This window comes from Fistularia commersonii, chromosome 20, assembly GCF_037954325.1.
Source record: "Fistularia commersonii isolate RoL2024-O1a breed Wild chromosome 20, RoL_Fcom_v1.0, whole genome shotgun sequence".
In the NCBI taxonomy this organism is placed as follows: domain Eukaryota; kingdom Metazoa; phylum Chordata; class Actinopteri; order Syngnathiformes; family Fistulariidae; genus Fistularia; species Fistularia commersonii.
In genome coordinates this window covers 10,679,147-10,699,726 of record NC_141303.1, presented here as the reverse complement: position 1 = coordinate 10,699,726, position 20,580 = coordinate 10,679,147, and the positions used below count along the sequence as shown (strand labels likewise).

The 20,580-nt window shown below is 39.4% G+C and overlaps 2 protein-coding genes across 2 annotated transcripts in view; both read left to right on the top strand.

Annotated features, from left to right (window-relative positions):
* The first annotated feature begins 1,030 nt into the window (after window positions 1–1,030).
* ints7 (integrator complex subunit 7) lies at window positions 1,031–11,418 on the top strand. The gene is made up of 20 exons (XM_086167029.1): window positions 1,031–1,226; window positions 1,364–1,493; window positions 2,081–2,227; window positions 2,323–2,460; window positions 2,600–2,646; window positions 2,871–3,070; window positions 3,275–3,397; window positions 3,477–3,594; window positions 4,236–4,370; window positions 4,486–4,583; window positions 5,425–5,664; window positions 5,879–6,016; window positions 6,303–6,509; window positions 7,166–7,360; window positions 7,648–7,751; window positions 8,977–9,045; window positions 9,484–9,616; window positions 10,248–10,346; window positions 10,593–10,778; window positions 11,011–11,418. Exons 1-20 carry the CDS (start codon window positions 1,133–1,135, stop codon window positions 11,290–11,292), a joined length of 2,883 nt encoding a protein of 960 aa, XP_086023155.1. The 5' UTR covers window positions 1,031–1,132; the 3' UTR covers window positions 11,293–11,418.
* A 1,045-nt stretch (window positions 11,419–12,463) lies between these two features.
* lpgat1 (lysophosphatidylglycerol acyltransferase 1) overlaps window positions 12,464–20,580 on the top strand; it is a 40,999-nt gene continuing 32,882 nt past the window's right edge. The window contains exons 1-2 of the mRNA XM_086166625.1: window positions 12,464–13,035; window positions 13,684–13,936. Of these exons, the coding sequence (XP_086022751.1) occupies window positions 13,699–13,936 (238 nt within the window). The 5' untranslated portion in view covers window positions 12,464–13,035; window positions 13,684–13,698. The remainder of the gene's footprint in view (window positions 13,036–13,683; window positions 13,937–20,580) is intronic.

The following is a 20,580-nucleotide window of genomic DNA, read 5'->3' as shown; positions in this document are numbered from 1 at the left end:
TTCCACAGGAGCTGAATACCCCGCGAGACTTGCGTTTCGAGTTCCTATTGGTTGAAGTCACTTCCGCAATACAGTCACTTCTGTATCCGCTTCTCCTCGTGCCGCCCCCCCGCTGTAAAGCTTGCCATAATGCCAACATCCATTCTAAAATAAAATAAAATAAAATAAAATAAAATAAAATAAAATAAAATAAAATAAAATAAAATAAAATAAAATGATGGGGTTAGCTGGGATGAGGACACAGAGAGTAAAGTTAGATGGAGAGGGTTGATTCTATGTGGCGACACCAGAAGGGAAAAGCCGAAAGGAGAAGAACAATAAAATAAAATAAAATAAAATAAAATAAAATAAAATAAAATAAAATAAAATAAAATAAAATAAAATAAAATGTATTTTCTAGACTCTGAAGAATTACCCAATGTTTAAAACTATGATGGGAACAGATTTCATTTACGGCATTCCATTGCGCAACCTTGATTCCTTACACCAATAATGTGCAAATAAAAATAAATATCTGGTTAAAACGGCCAAGGAATGGTTGTGTGGTAAATTTACAACCTCGCAAAGTAATGAATGGAAGTAACTAAATTATCATTAAAGTTGGTTCTATCTTTGGCATTTACAAATCCACAATGGTAAATACAGTCATAAGTATTCATAAATAATCAGGTATTTGATTTCCAAGAAAATGACAATCAACACTACAATTTATTAAAAAATTATACAAACCATTACATATTCTTACAGCTTTAACACCACAGTCAATGTAATGGTCAATGTAAGGCAGGGTGTGTATGAAACATTATAAAATACCTTTCAATTAAAGAAAACTATTTTACATTAGGCTTGTGTAATGATAAAATGTGGTAGGTATACAATTAAGTGCAAGAAGAATGTATATTGTTTTGAAACGATGATTACGTGTTCAGTTTTCGTTTTCTGAAATCTAAACGTTGTGCACTTTATTATGAAAATCTGACAGACAGAACGGAAATACTACAGCGTCGCTACTACCAGTCGTTGCGCCAATTCATAGCCCACTGAGAAGTGGAACGATAACGGCTCAAACGTTTGTTTTCATTGTATTATTCTTAGGACGGACGAAAGTCTTAGTTAAAACAACTATAGGGTAATGTCATTGTCAACTGCGCGTTCATTTTTGTCAGAAGCTTGCTATGGCGAACAAGAACTCGACGCCAATTCGGCTCTCATGGAGCTGGATAAAGGTGCTAACATGCTAACTAGTTAGCTTAGACGTCTTTCACCTGTGTTGATTTTTTCTGTATTTATCCCTTCTTCCAGTGCCGGAAAAAGAGAAAATCCCCTGGTTGTGTTTGACATGAGTGGTATGCTTCACTTTTAGGGTTGCGGTCAGGGAAGTTGGGAGAGCAGTGTGAGGCAGTGGTGCTATTCCCAAAACTCTTCCAAAAGTACCCTTTCCCCATTCTCATCAATTCTGCCTTTCTGAAACTCGCAGACATCTTCAGGCTTGGGTATGAATGCTTTATACAGTAGAATAACAATGCTGCTCAAGTGGTCCTGGCTGTTGCTTCTACTCGCAGCACACCTTACCAAAACCTATACATTAAATCAGTTCTTAAGCTGTGTTTCGGAGAATCGCCACTGACCACTAAAGTCTCTAAAGTACACCTGCACATCTCATCCATTCTTTTAGATATTTCCCATGAAATTTATATATGACAATATTTTAGACTGGGGCAACATTTCCTCTGCCCCTGTCTTTGGAAATCAATTTTGGGGGGGCGGGTGTTGTGGAAAATCCAGCATGTCCCTAATCTAATTGACCATTCTTGAACTGTTAGTTTGAAATGAATTCAACCTTTGGGAAATAAAAATCAGGGTGTTTACAGTTTGACAGTGACGCTGTCTAGCTTTATATATTTGTAAGCATAAATGAATTTATCTTCAATTAGATAAGGAAAAAAAGTGGAATTTTCTGGAATAACATTATTATTTTGTTGTTATTATTAATCATGCTTTACAAAGCCTGAAAATACTCAAATGTAGATTTGCAACAGTCGAGCACTTTATTTACAACCTCTTTTTCTTCTGGTTTCAGGAACAACTTTCTGCGCCTTTGTGTGCTGAAAGTAACTCAACAGAGTGAAAAACATCTTGAAAAGATCCTTAATGTGGATGAATTCGTTAAAAGGGTGTTTTCTGTCATCCACAGCAATGACCCCGTGGCCAGAGCTATTACTCTGAGGTAATGGAAAACGAGTCTGTGCTTCACTAATTAGCACATGATGATGTCACACAACCATATTGTGTTGGAGTACATATCTCTATCACTCTCCTCAGGATGCTTGGTAGTTTGGCCTCCATCATCCCAGAGAGAAAAAATGCCCATCACAGTATTCGCCAGAGTCTGGATTCTCATGACAATGTGGAAGTGGAGGCTGCAATATTTGCTGCTGCAAGCTTTTCAGAACAGTCCAAGTAAGACTTTTTAGTTTCTTTTGATTAAGATAAACTGTAGGTTGTATAATGTTTTACCATGTTTTCTGGGGCAGTTACATTGATTGCGTAGGGATTCTTTGGATAAAATGTATATTTTATTGAAGTATGTTCTTTACAGAGACTTTGCTGCTGGTATCTGTAACAAAGTCAGCGAGATGATACAAGGTAAAACTTAAATAGCTTTACCACAGAACATTGTTTGAGTTTGCATAAACCATTTCAGAGTGTTCAGACCTTAATTATTTAATTTAAACGTCAAGGTTTTGTTTTTGATTTCACCTTATATCGCCAATAATTTCATCATCATAATTTTTTTCACAAATCAAGTCATTGGAATTTAACAACAAAACAAACTCAAAAAAAAATGTTTGACATTTGCGCCACCCCAGGTTTGGACACTCCTGTTGAACTGAAGCTGAAGTTGATTCCTATGCTGCAGCACATGCATCATGATGCTAGCTTGGCCTCCAGCAGCAGAGAACTTCTACAACATTTGGTCAACTCTTACCCCTCCACTCCCATGGTCATTGTCACCCTGCATACCTTCACTCAGTTGTCTGCCTCCTCCTTGATTGATATACCCAAGCAGGTAGGACCATGCTAGCATCACTGAGGAACCTCACTGCCTTTTAATGTATTTGTAAATACCTGCTACATTGTTTTTTGCCTGAAGAGATAAGCATTAACACCTTGACTGGTTTAATTGTTAAGACTATTTTCATAATGTTAAAATTTTGCCTGTCGTACCTTTCAACTTGATCATCATTAATGTCTTATATGATCTGATATACAGTTACAGCTCCTCCTTCAGTACCTGAAAGATGACCCAAGAAAAGCTGTCAAGAGACTAGCAATTAATGACTTAAAGCTTTTGGCAAAAAAGGCTCCTCATCTCTGGATAAAAGAAAATACCCAGGTATAATGTGGAATGTGCACTGCAGGAGCCATTTGGTGCTTATTGGACATTTGACACTCATGTATCTTTTCCCATGCAGACCCTGTGTGAGTGCGCATTGACGAGTCCTTACAACAGTTTAAAGCTGGGAATGTTAGCTGTGCTCTCCACCCTGTCTGGAACCATCGCAATCAAGCACTATTTTAATAACACGTCAGGTATTTCTTAAATATTGGTCTTCAACAAAGACATTCATGGGTGATTCTCTAGCCTTAACTTGCCATTCGATTATCTATATATTTTTGAGATAATACCTGTATTTTGGAGTCAATGTTTGTGCTAACAAACCTCCTATTTTATTATGTTAAGTATACATTTAGTTGTATGTATTAAAAACATCACAGCTATAGGAAGTTATTATGCAAAATGTCTCAATATAATTTTTTTTCAGGGAATTTTTTATTCATCATCCATCTTTTCTCACAAGACTAACATTTGAGCAGAAGTGAAATGTTGTCAGAGTCAAGCATTGCAGCATATGCAACTGCATAATATTCTGAACTAACCAGCTGAACAAGACATCAAAATCTGTGAGAGTATAATGCAAGAAATGTACCTGAATGTCAATACAAGGTAGCTGTACATCAAATCAAGCAGATTTTCAAATAACATGTTGGATTCAAGACCAACAAAATATCAACATCAAAAGGTGTTAAACTCACATCAATACACTACTTTTTTTTCTTCAAACGAGCCGATGTGTAACATACATGCCTAAAAAGACAGTGTGAAAGGACAGTACTGAGAGATAAGATTAGCTAACAGAGTGTTTTTTTCTCTCATTGCTTATTTTTCTCAGGTAGCTCCTCAGTTCCACCGAGGCTCACTGACCTAGTGAAATTGGCACAAGAATGCTGTTACCATAGTAATTTAACAGTGGCTGCCCACGGGGTCATATTGCTGTCCAACATTGCCATTTCCTATTCGGAAAAAGGTGAGTTACATTTGGAACCATCTATGATGAGTTCCCCTTAGAAATCCCATTTGCTGATCATGCCAATATTTGCCTTTGTGTTCTGAGACTTAAGTTGCATGTTTCCTTTCCTAAGATGTAGTTCAGCTGGAGCAGGATACTGTTTTGGTCATGGAGTCCCTCCTGATGCTTTGCAGTCAAGACAGCAGTGCCTGTGCTCAGGCCACACTCAAAGTACAGCAACTCTCCTGATATTACACAGTTACTACAGATGGAAAATGGCTGTACTACTGTAGCACTTTTTGCATTATCATTTTAGCAAATCATAGAAAATACCAAGTTCAGAATACATTGCATTAAATGTCTGATTTTAGACATTTAATCTACTGTTTACCCATAATAGATTTTAATCTAAGGTTTAAGGCAGATGTGCAGAAATATGAAAACAGCTTTGACAAACAATAAGTTATAAATTTTAGTAAGCAAAAACAATAATGTAACATACACACTTTTTTTAGTGGACCGGATGTGGTGTGAAGGTCTTTGTTTTGGTACAGTAGGCTTTTTTTTGCATTTTCAATCCATGGTGATGAAATGTGTGTAAATACTGAAAACACAGAGAAGTTTTGAATCATAAAATGTTTTTTGGAAGAACTGCTGGAATCAATGAAAGTAAAAGGCAGTGGAATAGCATTGAAAGGATTTCTGATGAAATACACAAATCAGATCATTTTAATTTTCTACTCAAGACAAAAACAGTGGCAGTCGCTCTAAATATTTTGACTAAGTGCATTTTAATCTGTAATAGCTAATAGCTATTTGAAATGGGATAAGCAGAGACTACAGAAAATGTGTTCCTTTAATAAGCATTTTTCAACAAATATTGACTGTTAAAATTTGAACAGATACAGTTATACAAGCATACCCGACTTAAGACATATAAGATGCATCTTTTTGCCTTTCCTACTATATACTTCTCCTATTCTCCCAGTAGTGTTAAATTGTCAATTATCAAACACCATCTCTTGCATCTTGTATCATACTTCACACCTTGATTTATATATCAACCTTTCAGACATCCCTCACTTCATTGGTTCAGCTGCTCAAAAGTAGACCCCACCTCAGTCAGTCAGCTGTGGAATTCCTGCTGGGGCAGCTCCACTTATCCTGTGACTCCTCACGTGTTCTGATGTGCCATGCTTTGGCAGCCATCGCCACCCACCAGCCAGTTTTGGGTGACGGGATGCTGGGAGATCTGGTGGACCTCTACAGAGTGGCCAGTCACTCTTCCACTGATAAACAGCAAGAGCTTCTGGTAAGAGAGTTTGCAAGAGTTTCACTACATCTGCAAAATTTGAAAGGCTTTATTGAGTAGCCACAGGAGACTCAACACAGGATGGTGTTGTTATGTAAGAGGTTTATTGATGATTCAGCATGGCTGTACCAAATTTATTTTTCATCCATTGTAACCTAGGGTTTGTATTTTAGTGCAGGTATCTGCAACGTTGTTACACGCTTTTGTTTTCCAGGTTTCCCTGGCAACAGTGATATTTGTTGCTAGCCAGTCGTCTCTGTCAGCTGATGTGAAAGCTGTTATCAAACAGCAGCTTGAGAATATTGCAAATGGTTGGACAGTGTATCGCATCGCACGGCAAGCTTCACGCATGGTAATCATACCAACATACATTTTTTTCTTCTTGAATTTTAGCAACGCTATGATCAGTTTTTAGCTAAATAAATGTGCCCTGTCTTTGAGATTTTGTGCCACAATATTTGGTATCAAAAAGTCCAAGGCATGGTGTTACATTTATGAATTAAGTGTCAAATATTGATTAGCTCTTATTAATCTGCACTTACAGAATAGAATGGTTAACCCCCCAAGTCAGCGATTCTAGCAGATTCGAAATTCCAAAGCATGGACATGGCTCAAAATGTGTCTTGATTTATCCATAGGGATGTCATGAGTTTTCCAGTGAGTTATACCAGAGTCTGCGGACACGCGTGGCCTCTGAGCACTTCTACTTTTGGCTGAACAGCCTAAAGGAGTTCTCCCAGGCTGAGCAGTGCCTGACACACATGGAGGATGGAGACTACAGTGGAGCCATGAGCGCCATCGCAGAAGCTCTACGCTCCTACCAAAAGGGCATTGCCTCCCTGACAGTCAGTTAAATTCCTGGTTTATGCATTTAAAAGACAATGATGTCTGCAGTTGTAATCTCTTAAGCCAGTGGTCCTCAACCTTTTTTTTTGTGCCATGCACTAGTTTCCTATCAGACACTATTTTCACAGACTGGCCTTTTAAGGGTGGTTGATAATCATGACATAATATAATGACACGACTGGTATGAAAACAAGTATAATATGCATAACAAATACAGCTCACCATAACATTGAAACATTGGTAGTTCCTAGCTATTGAGGTGACTGAGGTTTGTTTTTTTTACTTCTTTTGGCTAGCTTGTGGATTCAAATTTAGGGCAAACGTGTTACTAGGCCGAGACAGGTGTCTTGACATCTGTCAAGAGGCAAAGATGGTTGTAACTGGGATAGTATCCAATCGTTTTTGAAAATTACGTATCTTTCAAACTGATGATGAAATGAAAGAAAAACGTTATTTGTTCTTTATATGGGGCAAGGTACCAAATGACCCATAAACCAGTCTGTAGCACATAGGCTGGGGACCTCCGTCTTAAGCCACTAACACTGAAACTGCTACTGGATTAATGTCTAATACCTGACTAGATCTTGTCAGCTCATCTAAGGCTCATGTAACTTTAGTCTTAATGTATGATTATCTGATTAATCCTTTCCTCCAGGCTGCCAGCACTCCCTTAAGTCCACTTACATTCCAATGTGAGTTTATTAAGCTGCGAATTGACACCCTACAAGCCCTGTCACAGCTCATTTGTACCTGTAACAGTCTGAAAACCAGCCCTCCTCCTGCTATCGCCACAACCATTGCCCTGACCTCTGGCAATGACTTGCAGCGCTGTGGTCGCATCTCCGTCCAGGTAAACGCTAAATGCCTATTCTTGGAAGCAGGCCAGTGAGAGTATATACTTTTTCCATCTGTGGCGTAGTATATTTGAGTGCATTCTTAATGCAAATTATGGTGCAGTTTAAATTACTAAACTGCAATTTGGCATCAGCTAGTGACTCCTATCTAACCTCTGTTCCATTCCAGTGAAATACAAATGAAGCTTGGGAAAATCTGTTTAAAACAATTGACCTGCAGAATCAATTTGAGATTAGGGTGATTGATGAAGAATAAATGTGCTTTTATTATAATTTTTTCCAGATGAAGGTATGCATGGACGAGTTCAGAAGTCTCGCAGCTCGCTATGCTGACTTACACCAGTCATCATTTGATGCTGACTATGCCACCCTCCGTAATGTGGAGCTGTATCCTTGACCAGACTAGCAAGGTCACCTTTGTCATACTTTAACTGGACATCTGCTCTTTTAACATCCGTCTGTGTGGCTGGGGAGGATTATAAATGAGTGTAAATGTCTGGTTTTCAGTTATTTTTTACAGTACCATCCATCACATGCTTAAATTGACTGGCGCCTTGCACAGGATACTACGGTACTTACATAGCATATGACAAAATCCCCATGAGTCTGGCTTGTGCATGGCTCTGCTACACTGAAAACAGATGGAGCAAACATTGGAGCAGCATTGTCTCTTGGTATCATGCCAAAGCATAAATACTGCTTTACTGGTGACTTTCAAAAAAGGTTCCCACTTTATGTACCTAGTCAGTCATTTATCCGAGTCAGGATAAATGGGAGGTACACTCCATGCAAATCAATACTCTTTCAAAGATCTTTCTTGCAAAGATTTTTTTTGTTGGTTATGGAGCTACTGTTTTATATAAATAAATGATTGTTATTATCTATGCAATTTTTTGATTTAATCTTTTAAGGAGGACTTCAAACCATTATTTTGCTTAGAGGTATTATTTCTATCATTGTTTCATCCAAGAGATTTTGATTTATTTATTTTTTTAAATTCTATTTTCAGTCTTATTCAAGATATTTTTTTTCCTTTGTTGGCACGTTTGTGCAGTGGTTAGCTTCACTGCAAGATCCCTAGTTTGATTCCAACAATGGGCCTTTCTATGTGGAGTTTGTATGTTCTCCCCATGTCTGTGTGGGTGTCCTCCGGTTTCTCCCGATATCAAGCCACAATGAAAAATCATACGGCGGATTCAGTAACCCTGCATTGCCCAGATGTGTAAATTCAAGAGTGATTTTTTTTTTTTTCTCTATGTGGTTCCAGTGATCAACTGGTGACTGGTTCAGGGTGAACCCAGCGTCTTGTTGATTAACTGCCGGGATAGACTCCAGCCCCGCCACAACATTGTGTAGTGCAGAATAATCAGTATAGATTATGAAGGAATGAATGTTGAATAACCTCTTCAAGAGTAGATGTCTACTAGTTACACGTCAGGGAAGATTTAATTATCGATGCGATTAGCATAGAAACCAATCTAGATATTGCAGTTTCCTTATTGATCAATTGAGTCATAACAATATCAGATATCTTGAAAATCCTCTAATATCCAGGAAATCCACAATGACAAACATTGCTTCTCTCCAGTGTTTCTTTTAACGGTCTCTTCAGACAACAACAGAGTTGCTTGCTTGTTTCTCATGTAATAGAGGCTCTCATACTGGACCCACAAGCTGCCAGGTGAGTAGTAGCTCTTTTAGCATATGTTTGTGGCCTATACTATACTTTATTTCCTAGTGGAGAGAAGTGTGTTTGAAGAAAATAATTCAGATCTGCTTTCAGTTCTGGGGGGAATCCCTGCCTTGATAGTTTAGAAGATTTAATGTGGATTGTTATGAAAAAATTACAGAAAATGTCATCCAAGTTTATATACATGGTAACAAGGTGTCAGGAATTTGCCCCCACTATCAACAGCAACAGCAGGTATTATAGCTTGAAAATCACATGTACAGGACATTAAACCAAATTAAATGTTGATGGCGTTAAAAAAAGTTTTTTACTGTACCACAGTGATATTTGCCTCTAATGCCTTGCTAGAAAAATAAGTATCTTAATTTCAACACTTGCGATGTCCTCTAACTAGATTGGATTGGCTCTCACCACATGTCTGTTATCTAGTTTTCAGGAGTTTGGCACCCTAGGGTCTGTTCCAACAGAGAGTGAATATGAACGAAGGATGATGTCAGTGTTTAACAGTGTGCTGGAGGAAGTGGAAACGCTTAACAAGAAACATCCACCTGTCTCATACTTGGTAAGTTTACTATGAAAGTACTAATTCAAGTTGTTTATATCTTTAATTTCCATACATTGTGATGAATCTGTATCTAGTTTTATAAATGGATTGCTGTTTTATTATTATTTCTTGACACAATTCTTAGTTTTCAATACCTTATGTTACATTATACGTTACTTTGAAGACTTTTGTAGCTGTATTATAACTAGAACTTTATCCTCTTGAATCATGAGCTTTATATTTGTACCTGTAAGAATTTTCATTGATTTCTCGAGATGTAACACTTTGATCTGAGGTAGAAAAAAACAAACGATATGACATAGATGGCATAAATTCTATATAAAATTGAGTGTCAAACACTTTTGAGTCGATTGGCTGTCGCTGGACCTGTGCGCAATAATATCCTTCTGTGCAATAACCGTATCATATACTCCAGAATATGTATTTGTAAATGTACTTTAATAGACCTTGTGTATACTCTATATACCTTTATTTTTATTTTTATATTGAGTTTTATTATTGCTCTTTTAAGATGGATTCTTATTTTTCTCATCTTTACCCTGTGTGTAGGACCCGTTGCAACAATGGGCAATTTCCCCCTTGGGGCTCAATAAAGTATTTTGATTCTGATTCTGATTTTGTTCTTCAGCATACAGGTTGTCTTTGTGATGCTGTCATATCTCTGCTGAAGATCCCAATGTCTTTCCAGAGGTACTTCTTCCAAAAGCTCCAGTCAACCAGTATTAAGGTAACTCAGTTTATTGATTACAGATGTCATATTCGTAGATCCTGAGCAGAATCTTGAAGAGAGATCTGTAGACAGACAAATGACTGCCATTCCCAGCCTACAAAGACAATATGTTCATACTTCAGGCCTTATTGTGTGAATAACAAACTGTTGTAACTAATTTACACAGTTCACCCATGTGAATAAGTGTTTTGGAGGACTTTCCGAATCAAACACTAGAACTGATGTGAGTCCTTATTTTTCCAGCTTGCTCTATCTCCTTCCCCACGAACACCAAATGAACCAATCCCTGTGCAGAACAGCCAGCAGCTGTCTCTAAAGGTAGAGGGGGTAGTGCAGCATGGTTCAACCCCAGGTCTCTTCAGAAAAATCCAGTCAGTCTGCCTCAATGTCACTTCCACTCTCCAAAGCAAGACCGGACCAGACTACAAGGTGTCTCATCTTGTTCTTTATGTCTAATTTCTGAATTCAATTTTTTCCCAAAACCTCTCACATACCGTCATTCATGTCTCTTCCATGTTATGCAAGCTCAAATCGAAAAGTTGTTTCAACACATCGTAACTTGGTTGATAGCTGATAGGTGCTGATGGTTTATTAAATGCCCCTGACCTAGCTGATTGTACCCTACCCATATTAACTTGTTGAAATATTTTGTTCTTTTAAGATTCCACTTGACACCAAAACGAATGAGATCGAGCAGCGGGTAGAACCCCACAATGACTATTTCAGCACCCAGTTCTTGTTGAATTTCTCCATCCTGGGCACTCATATTGTGACTGTGGAGGCCTCTGTGGTGGATGAGAGCGGCACTGAATGGAAAACTGGGCCCAAGACAACAGTGTCAGTCAAATCCCTGGAGGATCCATACTCCCAGCAGCTACGCCATCAACTTCAGCCAGGTGGAGCCCAACCAGCCCCACAGAGGGGCGCATACACCCGCTTCTAGTTCCTGTATTCTTAATGTTTTACCATGTAAAAAGATGTCCCCCGTATGACCTTGAGTTTTCAAATATTGTAAGAACTGGATTCCCTTTGTGTATATTTTCTTAATGAATAAAAGACCACATTTTATGTTTGCTCTCAAATGTAATCTATCTAAATTTGGTTTTGACCCACTGTGAAGGACACTGCCATGCTGTCTTCAGTATAATCCCACTCAGTATTATAATCCCACATTTCCCAAAGGTAAAGATTCACAAAGATGGGTCTCAAAATGAAAGAGACTTTCTTGGATTTCCCCGGCTACATTAACGATTTAGTGATATTTAATGTCGTAATCCTTGAATCATTTAGTATTCAGCATCGTTGCACATTCCGTGTAGAAATTTCTCATTGCGCCAGCAGAGGGCACACTAGTAGCCAAGATCTGAGATTAATGTCAGACAACGAGTCTAAGACAGGCTTTTTGTTTCGATTTGGTAATTATATCTAAACTACGATAGAGTTACATTTTAATCAAAAAGTATGCCTGCAGCAGATTGGGATTCATGTTTTCCATTACTTTAAGCACCACCCATATTAAGACAAATCAAGCAATTCTGTCAAGGAGTACAGTTTAGTAATCGCATCAATGTAGTCTGAACGGACACGTTACTACCGCTCGAATTATGGATAATATTTATGTCATACGATGTGGTTTCACATTTTGAACAAAAGTGTCTCCAATGTGGACAATGAGTCCATCAGCACTTGACATTAAAGCCTGCCCGCAGAGGTGAACACAAAAACGTCAAGTCAGAGAGAATAAATACGATACTTCCGCTAAGTTTTCAAACCCTTGGAAGTCTAGACGGGGAGAGGCGGCATGTTAATGCAAATAAAAGTTTGATCGTTCGTTATTTACCCAACATTAACACTCTTCCAAGGCGGATTGAGAGCAAATGATTTCAGATCATTTTGTCTGTAACTTCTACATGCCCTGTTGCATTCCCCTTGACGAGTAAATGGCGAGAACGGCCCCTCGCAAGGCATATAATATAACATAACACGCCACACGGACCGATCTAGGATAACGAAAAAGGAAGTTTCACAACTATAAAAGTGTCAGCTTTTATTTTGAAGGCTTACGCGTCTGTTGCCTGTGCTAACATCGTTGTGCCTTTTTGTACATTGACATCGGGAGAATCGGCGTTCGGAGGTAGATAACGGGTCCTGCCATTCCTCCCACGGAAATCGCTGCTCGTTGCTTTTCATGGTCATACGTCGTTTGTACTTTGCGCCCCAATAGCGGAGCTACGCTGGTCCAGAGTCCGACCCGGAGCTCATACAAATACGTTCATGTGAGCTCGGTAGCTAACGAACTTGACGGTGATGATGTATCAGTGGAATTAACGTTTATGTTAACCCGGTGTCTCCGACTGCGATGGAGCCAGCGAAGCTCAAGTGGACTTCCTTGCTAGTTAGCTAGCGAGCTAACGGTGCCCACCGGGATTCATTTAGCTAGAGCAGCCCCGTTTATCGATCGCTAAATGGGTGCAACTACAGCTTTATCTCACAATGATGGTCGTAACGTTATCAGTCATTTCATGCACTGTCTCTAGATTTGATAGAGACTGACCATGTCAACCACAAAATTTGCTAACTTGAACCTTTAGGTTGACTAGTTACACGTGACAGCATTATCTCGCCCCCGACATTCGATAGCGATACACTTCTGGCTGTCCTTGGATGCTACAGAGACATTAAGTGGGTGAGTAACATGATCTAACGTTTCCAGATTTAACCAAAATTCAGGGCCGGACTATATGCTGGAAAAGGGTGCATGGATATTGTGCTTCGACTCAACCTCTATATTCAGCACCCTTGCTGAGATTCGCTGTTTTATCTCTCGAGTTTTAAAGAACAGCAACTTTACTCTCCACACACCAATGTGTTTTGCATGAACGTTTAATCCCTCAGATTGTTCTCACATCTGTCTCCACTATGCTAACCCAGCCTGGCGCTAGCTAGCATGTAATGAAGTACCCCTCCTCCGTGCGGCTCTGCCTTTTATGGTCTAGTCTTTGCATGCTTTTTCTGAAAGGCTGCAAGCCAGCAGCTAGTCACGAATGAAGGCCAGGCGCACACAGAATACGCAAATTAGAATATTAACAACACTACAGGCCAGCTAGTGAAGTTGTGTGTTTACATTTAAAATCGGCGGAACGGCCTCACCCTCTACCGGGTTAGCACTGATCCGCTGTCCACTCTTTCCACTCAGCTTGGCGTGTCATGTTTCGCCAATCTGATTCACGTCCGTGTACTTTTAGGTTACTGTGCACCAAAAGGACAACGCCAAGCACATGAGTTTCTTGCACATGCCGACATGCTGAGTCCTTTGCTGTGTCTCTTGTTTCAGACGGCGTGTATCACGATGGCACAGCTGCTGGACGGGGCCGGGAAACTGGGCTGGGTTCTGCTGAAGTCTGTGCTCCGTTTTGTTTTTATGTTCTTCAATAACTGTGTAGCCATCCCATCCTACTGTTTATACCTGCTGATCCTTCAGCCATTGAGAATATGGGACAGCTCCGCTTTTTGGCACCTCGAAGGAATCATGTTTAAATGGTTGTTGGCTATGGTATCATCATGGGGTTGGATTGCAGGTTATACAGGTAAGTTGAAGTCATTACTTCACATTTTTTTTCCCCACGCTGTATTAGGATGTAACGTTTGCATGTTGTATGCACATAATTGCTCAATTCTTGTTTGGATGCTGCAATCAGAGGCAGAGAAACAAAAGTGTATAGCACAGATACTGAAAGAATCCTCTTAGACATTATTCAGGAACCATGTAAACTAGTTATTCAAGATCTTACAAAAACAAAATGATAGCTCCAAGTATCAGAGTTTTCATGGAATAATGTGGTTGTATTCGTGTTTGAACATGCAGAGATGGAACCGAACAATGCGGGCAAATGTTGGGCGATGAAAAGATTTGGTATTGTCACTGTATTGTAAATCTTTGGCTAACTGGGTTTCCTGATAACAGCAATGGGTGTGTTTGGGGAAAAAAAAGCGTGCTCCCCTCTCACCTAGATATATATACACTTGTTGGATAATTGGTACGTTTACTTACATACTGTTGCATGGGTAGTGTCTGTCTCTTCTGCTGTCCATGAGCCTGTTCTCACATTTTGTTCAGACATTTTCATTAACTGCGCTTTGTAGTTCAATGGTCTGTTTTCAGAAACCATACCTTTGCTGGTTTCTCTGAAGGTTTTGAGTCTAGATAGAATTCCGTGTATATTCTGTACATACATATTCAGTAAGCTTTATGTGTCTCAGCACATGTGCATTTAGTGCTATCCCGTGTGTGTGTGTGTGTGTGTGTGTGTGTGTGTGTGTGTGTGTGTGTGTGTGTGTGTGTGTGTGTGTGTGTGTGTGTGTGTGTGTGTGTGTGTGTGTGTGTGTGTGTGTGTGTGTGTGTGTGTGTGTGCAGTGTCCATCGGTGTAAAACAAGGCTTCTGTTGGCCTTCTGAGCTGTTGTCAGGTATATGAAGTTAGCACACTTTTCATCACAAAGCAGATCTAGGACAACAACCTAAGAAGAGAGAGGAAAATCTTGAGTCTGGCTTTTAGTTACCTTTGTCAGTTTAAAGTTATCTGTTAAAAACAATATTTTATCGGCAGCCGCATGAATGAAAATTGAAGATCATACTATGTACATCGATAATAAGAAGTGAGTATATCATGGCAAGTCTCAGCCCAACTGCCTTGTGGTTTTAAAAAATGCCTTTCTGGTCAATTCTTGATTATTGTCACATGTTTCAGTTGCTGCTCAGCTGAACAGCAAAATACTGTTTAACTGAGCTAAGATAATGTTTAATACATTTATCTGTTTGAGAGGCTTCAGAATTGTCACTGATAATGGCGATAGTTTTACAAACAAGATGAGGGTCATCCCACATCTTTTCAGATCCTCAAATTACAAATGTGAGAAAAACTCTGGTTGCAAAATGTAGTGTATTATTTCCCTTGCATCTTATAGAACATCAACGTTAGAGTGCCATTATGGATTTGACTCGTTCATAACCAGAGAGCATTAGATGATTCAGAAAGCAGCCAAAATTTCTTCAAGATAGTATTCGTAAAGAAATGTTAATCAATGAAAATTTTGTTGACTTACATATTCACTGTGAAAGAATTCCTAGATACATTAAGTGCTCACAGGTCTTTCCCATCTGGATGCTTGAATGCCTTGAAGTGATTCAGTCAGTCTGTGGTGTTTGGTTACATAGAGCTGTTAGCAAATTGCTTACAAACTGCTACTAGGTGAACATAGAGAGCAGCAAGGTGTGATGATAAATAATTCAAAGATGTAAGCCTATAGAACACCTGCTGTAGCATCAAGGAATATATGTTACTGACTTTGATTGGCGGGGTTGGAGTTAAGGTATCAAATGGTCATGCTATGTATCTCTTTGTGTCAGACAGCATTCCAAAGCAGGTATATTTCCATGTCCTTGTGTGTGACAGTGAACTTTTTTTATGATAGGTAACTTCTTTGAAATTAGAAAATGTCCAAGAATTAAAAAAAAAATGAAAGTGCCATGAAAAAAAAAAAGTTAAAATTGATACATAATTTTTTCATTGAACTTTTTATGTGGAAGTGTCATTGGGTCTGTCAGGTCCATATTTATTGTATTTGCTTCCCTAGAATCCTCATTTTTGAAGTTATTTTCAAATGGTCTGAACTGAGTGGTAAACCAGAACGTTTTCTCCTGGTGAAATCCTTGTAGCATTAGTATTAGCTGAGAAGCAGGCATACCGCAGCAGCAGTTCTCCTGTAGGAGCAGCCGTCAGTGTTATCTGACCTGCTGCTGTCAAGTATGGGTTACTTAGTGTGGTGACTGCCTCATTGTGTACTTACAGCAATGTGCTAACACTTGCTAAAATTCTGTAGGCTCCTAGCTTTGTAACTGCAATTTTTCACTTTGATGAAGTTGATTACAAAACAGGATCACAAACTATGGCTTTGGCTTAAATGACAAGTAATGTGATGTGTGCCACTGTTCTGTTAAGTGACTGCTTTTGCCATTGACCTCTCTGGTATAAAGAAATTCACAGTTTTAAAGTTTGCATCCCATACATTGTTTCGTCCTTAAATCTTACTCTGTCCTGGTTGAATTTGTGTTCACGAGAAACAAAAATTATGGAGTTAAATGTAGCAGCTCTTGGAATTTTGCAACCACCTGTGGGTTTTCAGCAGAATGAGGAGACTAGATAATTGCCATTGAAATCAATGGTAGCCTCTACACTGAGGAGTTTTCCAGTGAGTGAATTTGTCAATATATACATAAAATATCAAGGTCATCCATGCACGATCAATGAAAGTCACAAAAATGTACTGAAGAAACCACATTTCCTATTTTTGCAGAGGTTTCAGGATTATGTTTTTGAGGTGTTGGTTGCCCTAGTATAGGATGCAGGATTTGAGAAGGGGATGAAATTATTAGTCTTTCTGCAAAAACTTTTCCATGAGCTTTATCCGTTTCTAATTGTTGACTGTGAGCGTTTTCAGTGTTTCTCTACTGGTATCAGTGTAGTCCTTGCTTAGCTTTGTTAAAATTTCTAATCATGTGTTCATGAGTAACACAATTAACCATAATCCCTTTGGAAGGTGCTTTGTTTGGTCAAGGACAGGTTTGTATATGGCAGTAAAAACTGTATTTTTGTTGTGCAATGGTAATGTGGTTAGCTTGGGTCCTTTGTCATTTCCAGTAACCAGGAAATTTGTTAATCACAATCAGCAAGATAGGAAACTAGCAATTGTTTAACAATTAAATGAAAAGTCAGATCCACAGCAGCCGATTGTACATAAAAAATAACAACTGTAAATAAAACAAAACATTTGAATTACTGATATCCGCCAACCTTTTGCCAGGCATATATTTGGTGGAAAAAGAGCTTGAAAGCACAGATTATCAACAGTGGTCTGTAGAGCAGTACTAAAAAGTTAAATGTTGTGTACAGGCCTTTCTATTTCTAAACCTGTGTCAGACAGTGGTGTTACAGCTGACAGTAGGGAGTAGAGGAAGTTCCACGAGGCTGGGAGATGCAATTTGAGGTGTGTTCTCTAGCTGTTGGTTCCTCTGGTGTGTTAATATGTAATGTTTACTTTGCTGCAGCAGCCCTGCAAATTCAGCCCATCAATGCCAGGAATAAAATTGTCTCCCTGATAAGAACTGATCAGGGACAATAAAAACATTTTGAATTGAGAAAATTGTATTTCTTTTTGAGTCCCACAGTATACCTCAGTTTATACAGGAAACTGCCTTTCATTGTGTTTTCAGACTATTAATGCCATTTGTTCAGTCGCATTTCTGTTGTTGTTATTATATCTGACCCCTTTTCCTGATTTTTGACAAAAGCAGAATGACTGCTTGAGGTCTCATCAGCATGTCCCATCCACAAAGGTGGGCATAAACAGGTGCACTAAAGCCTGGAGGATTAAGTTTTCATCTTGAGCTGCATCAGTGGGTGGACTGCTGGACCAGCTCCGACGTCAGATTCTGACTATCATATAATGTGTGTAGAGAATAGCACATTTGTTTCCCAGGCATGCCTATTATCAAACTCTGAATACACTAAGTATAGGGACAGCTAGTCAATCCTAGTTATTTGTCAAGACTTGGCTGCTTAGTATGCTGTTTGTATCATTTCTCAACTTGTCACATTTTGCAGGTTGAGATCAGCAAAATTTTAATTTCTTTTTCATTTAACTACAAAATAGTAATCAGCATTGTGTTTTGTGGTCATAACAAAATTTCATTTTTTGCAGCACTGGGTCTGTTGACAAGCTGACAGTCAGTCACCGAGGACAGCACAGGAACCTGTGCCAGTGTCTGCTCCTACAACTTTAGCCTGCTCTGATGTGCTCAGCACCAGAGCTGATTGTCACACCAGTAGAGTTTTGCTGTTCCGTTCATTAGTTTGGCATTTTCTGGGCATTTATTGATTGAATGCCACATTCTTGTTTTCTTATTTTACAAATCGCATAGCAAGTTTGTCAAACTAGAGAAAGGGGTATCAGTTTATCTGTGTATAAATGGGAACATTTTCAATATGGTAGTTTCAACACTTTTCAGTATACATGGTCAGATTTTACTTGTGCTATGCAATTAGGCTGAGCCAAGTACAATGTGGACCATTTTACTTTTGAAATAATGCAGTTGTTAATGCTGGTGTCGAGTCATACAACACCCACACAAGTGTTACCAGCTATTTGGCTGATCAGATATATTCCCTGGGCTGTGTGGGGAAGTACAGTGTGTGCTTGATTGACAGATTTCTGTCTTGAAATACCTTTTAAGATCCAGAATGAACCTGCTCTTAATGCATCTTTTTGCAACTAATACTGTTGTTCGCTGAAAGCTTTTATTTATGGAAAGGTAACGTTTGGTGTCTTGCAAAGAGACTTTTGTTAAATATTCATGAATAGTGTACTGTAGGTTCTTATGTATGTATTTTTTATAAACATCAGGACCAAAATGAAGAAGGGGAGCTTGATTTTTAAAAGCAACAGCAATGGATTGTGATGGCTATCAACAGTTGTAATGTGATGGGTATCATTTACTGCTGTGTCTAAATACTATATTTCTTATACAGAATAGCAGTGTTCTGTGTGTTTGGATTTAATGGATCCAACAATCTTTAGATGCAACAGATTAGATGATTATGGCCTTTTAATTAAGAAAAAATAATTTGTATGCATGTCATATTTTATTGGGTACACTTCATTTCATTTGTTATATATTGCTTATGTCTGATTTGTGTACTGAATATAACTACATCAAAAGATGCCTTCTCTTTTTTGTTCACTGTTGGTGAATGGAGCCTTGGCCAGGACAGGTAGATGGTATCAGATGGTGCCCTTTGATCTTCGTGTGTTTCAACCTTGAATCGTTATAACCTCCCAACAGTGGGTCAGCAATGGTGGCCAAGTCACTGTCCACCTTCTACCCGCTTCCAGCTTAATTATTCCCCCCTGTTCTATAACAATTAAGAAGCTCTGTCTGCTGCCCCCCATCCTACAAGCTGCTATCTTTCTCTCCCTTTGTGTCACTCCTATATCTGTAACCAGTTTTCATACTGGCTGTGCAGGTAACTCTCTGCAGCTTACCTCGACTGGGGACAGCCACGCCTGCTAGCCATTTCCCTTGCAGTCCTCCAAGACGTCCTGATATTTTGGCCTCTTTCTGTCAAAGGTTTGATTGCATCCTTCCTCCCATGGGACTACAAGTTCAATGAAAATTATATTCTTAGCCTCTTCTGACCACAGTATCACCTCTGGCCTCAGGGTTGTCTGGACTACCAGGGGGAACTGCAGCCTTTCCCCCAGGTCTACCTTCATGCCCCATGTGGTTTGTGTTTATTCTTCTCTTCTGCCCCAGTGTGTTGTGTCATGTAATAAGCGCCTTATCATGGTGCCATCTGTACCTACGTTGGGCGAGTGCTGTTTTACACCCTGCCAAGATGTGTGCCGCAGATTGCACGGGGGTCCTCTGTCATTCCTCATTTGTGCAAATTTATTTCTATTGGGAGTATGTCATACACGATCACAACAGGAAAGAGATGCGGAGGGGATCAAGTCTCCATAGGTCGGTCCAGGTGATCTTCCTCTTGGGAGAGGTCCTATTAAGTGCAGGCTCCCTAACGACCGAGCTCAACTCCCCTTAAGCTTTGTGCTTCCTCCTCAAGGTTACGCACTTCCTCCTGGATCATGGCTCTACTTTTCTTGGGTGCAGCCTTGTCCCACTGTAGATGTGAGGTTCCAAGACCCTCTTTCTTTGTGCATAGCATCTCAATGATGTCGCATTACCTAAACATGCTCTCAGTCTGAGAAACAGATGTACTGGCTGCCCACTTGCATCCTGATCTGATAGTAACTTCTCCTTGTCTGACTTTTTCATCCTGGGACTCCCTGTATGTTAATAGGAGCCTACAGTTTGCCACATTGAACTCTTCAACCACAGATGATAGGGGAAAAAGAGGCCTACTGATATGAAGCTTGGAGGAATTCTCAACCATTTCCGGAGGTCTCTCCACTCCTTTGACACATATTATAAGGCTCTCATACACTGTCAGAAGCAATCCATGTTGGTAAAGCCACGCATTGAACTTTCCAGTGAACCCTGATTTTTTTCAATTCGCCTCAGCCATTCCCCGGTTTTGCTTTTCCATATTGCGACATTGTTCTTGTCGAAACACGAGTCATCAAGCCACTTACCGAGGCTCTTGATTGGATTCTTGTCGA

Bases quoted from the DNA above. Each gene is read 5' to 3' on its own strand.
- ints7 (XM_086167029.1), top strand. From the start codon at position 1,133: ATGTCATTGTCAACTGCGCGTTCATTTTTGTCAGAAGCTTGCTATGGC. The intron at 2,647-2,870 runs GTAAAACTTAAA...GCGCCACCCCAG, and splicing joins AGTCAGCGAGATGATACAAG to GTTTGGACACTCCTGTTGAA. The intron at 5,665-5,878 runs GTAAGAGAGTTT...TTTGTTTTCCAG, and splicing joins ATAAACAGCAAGAGCTTCTG to GTTTCCCTGGCAACAGTGAT.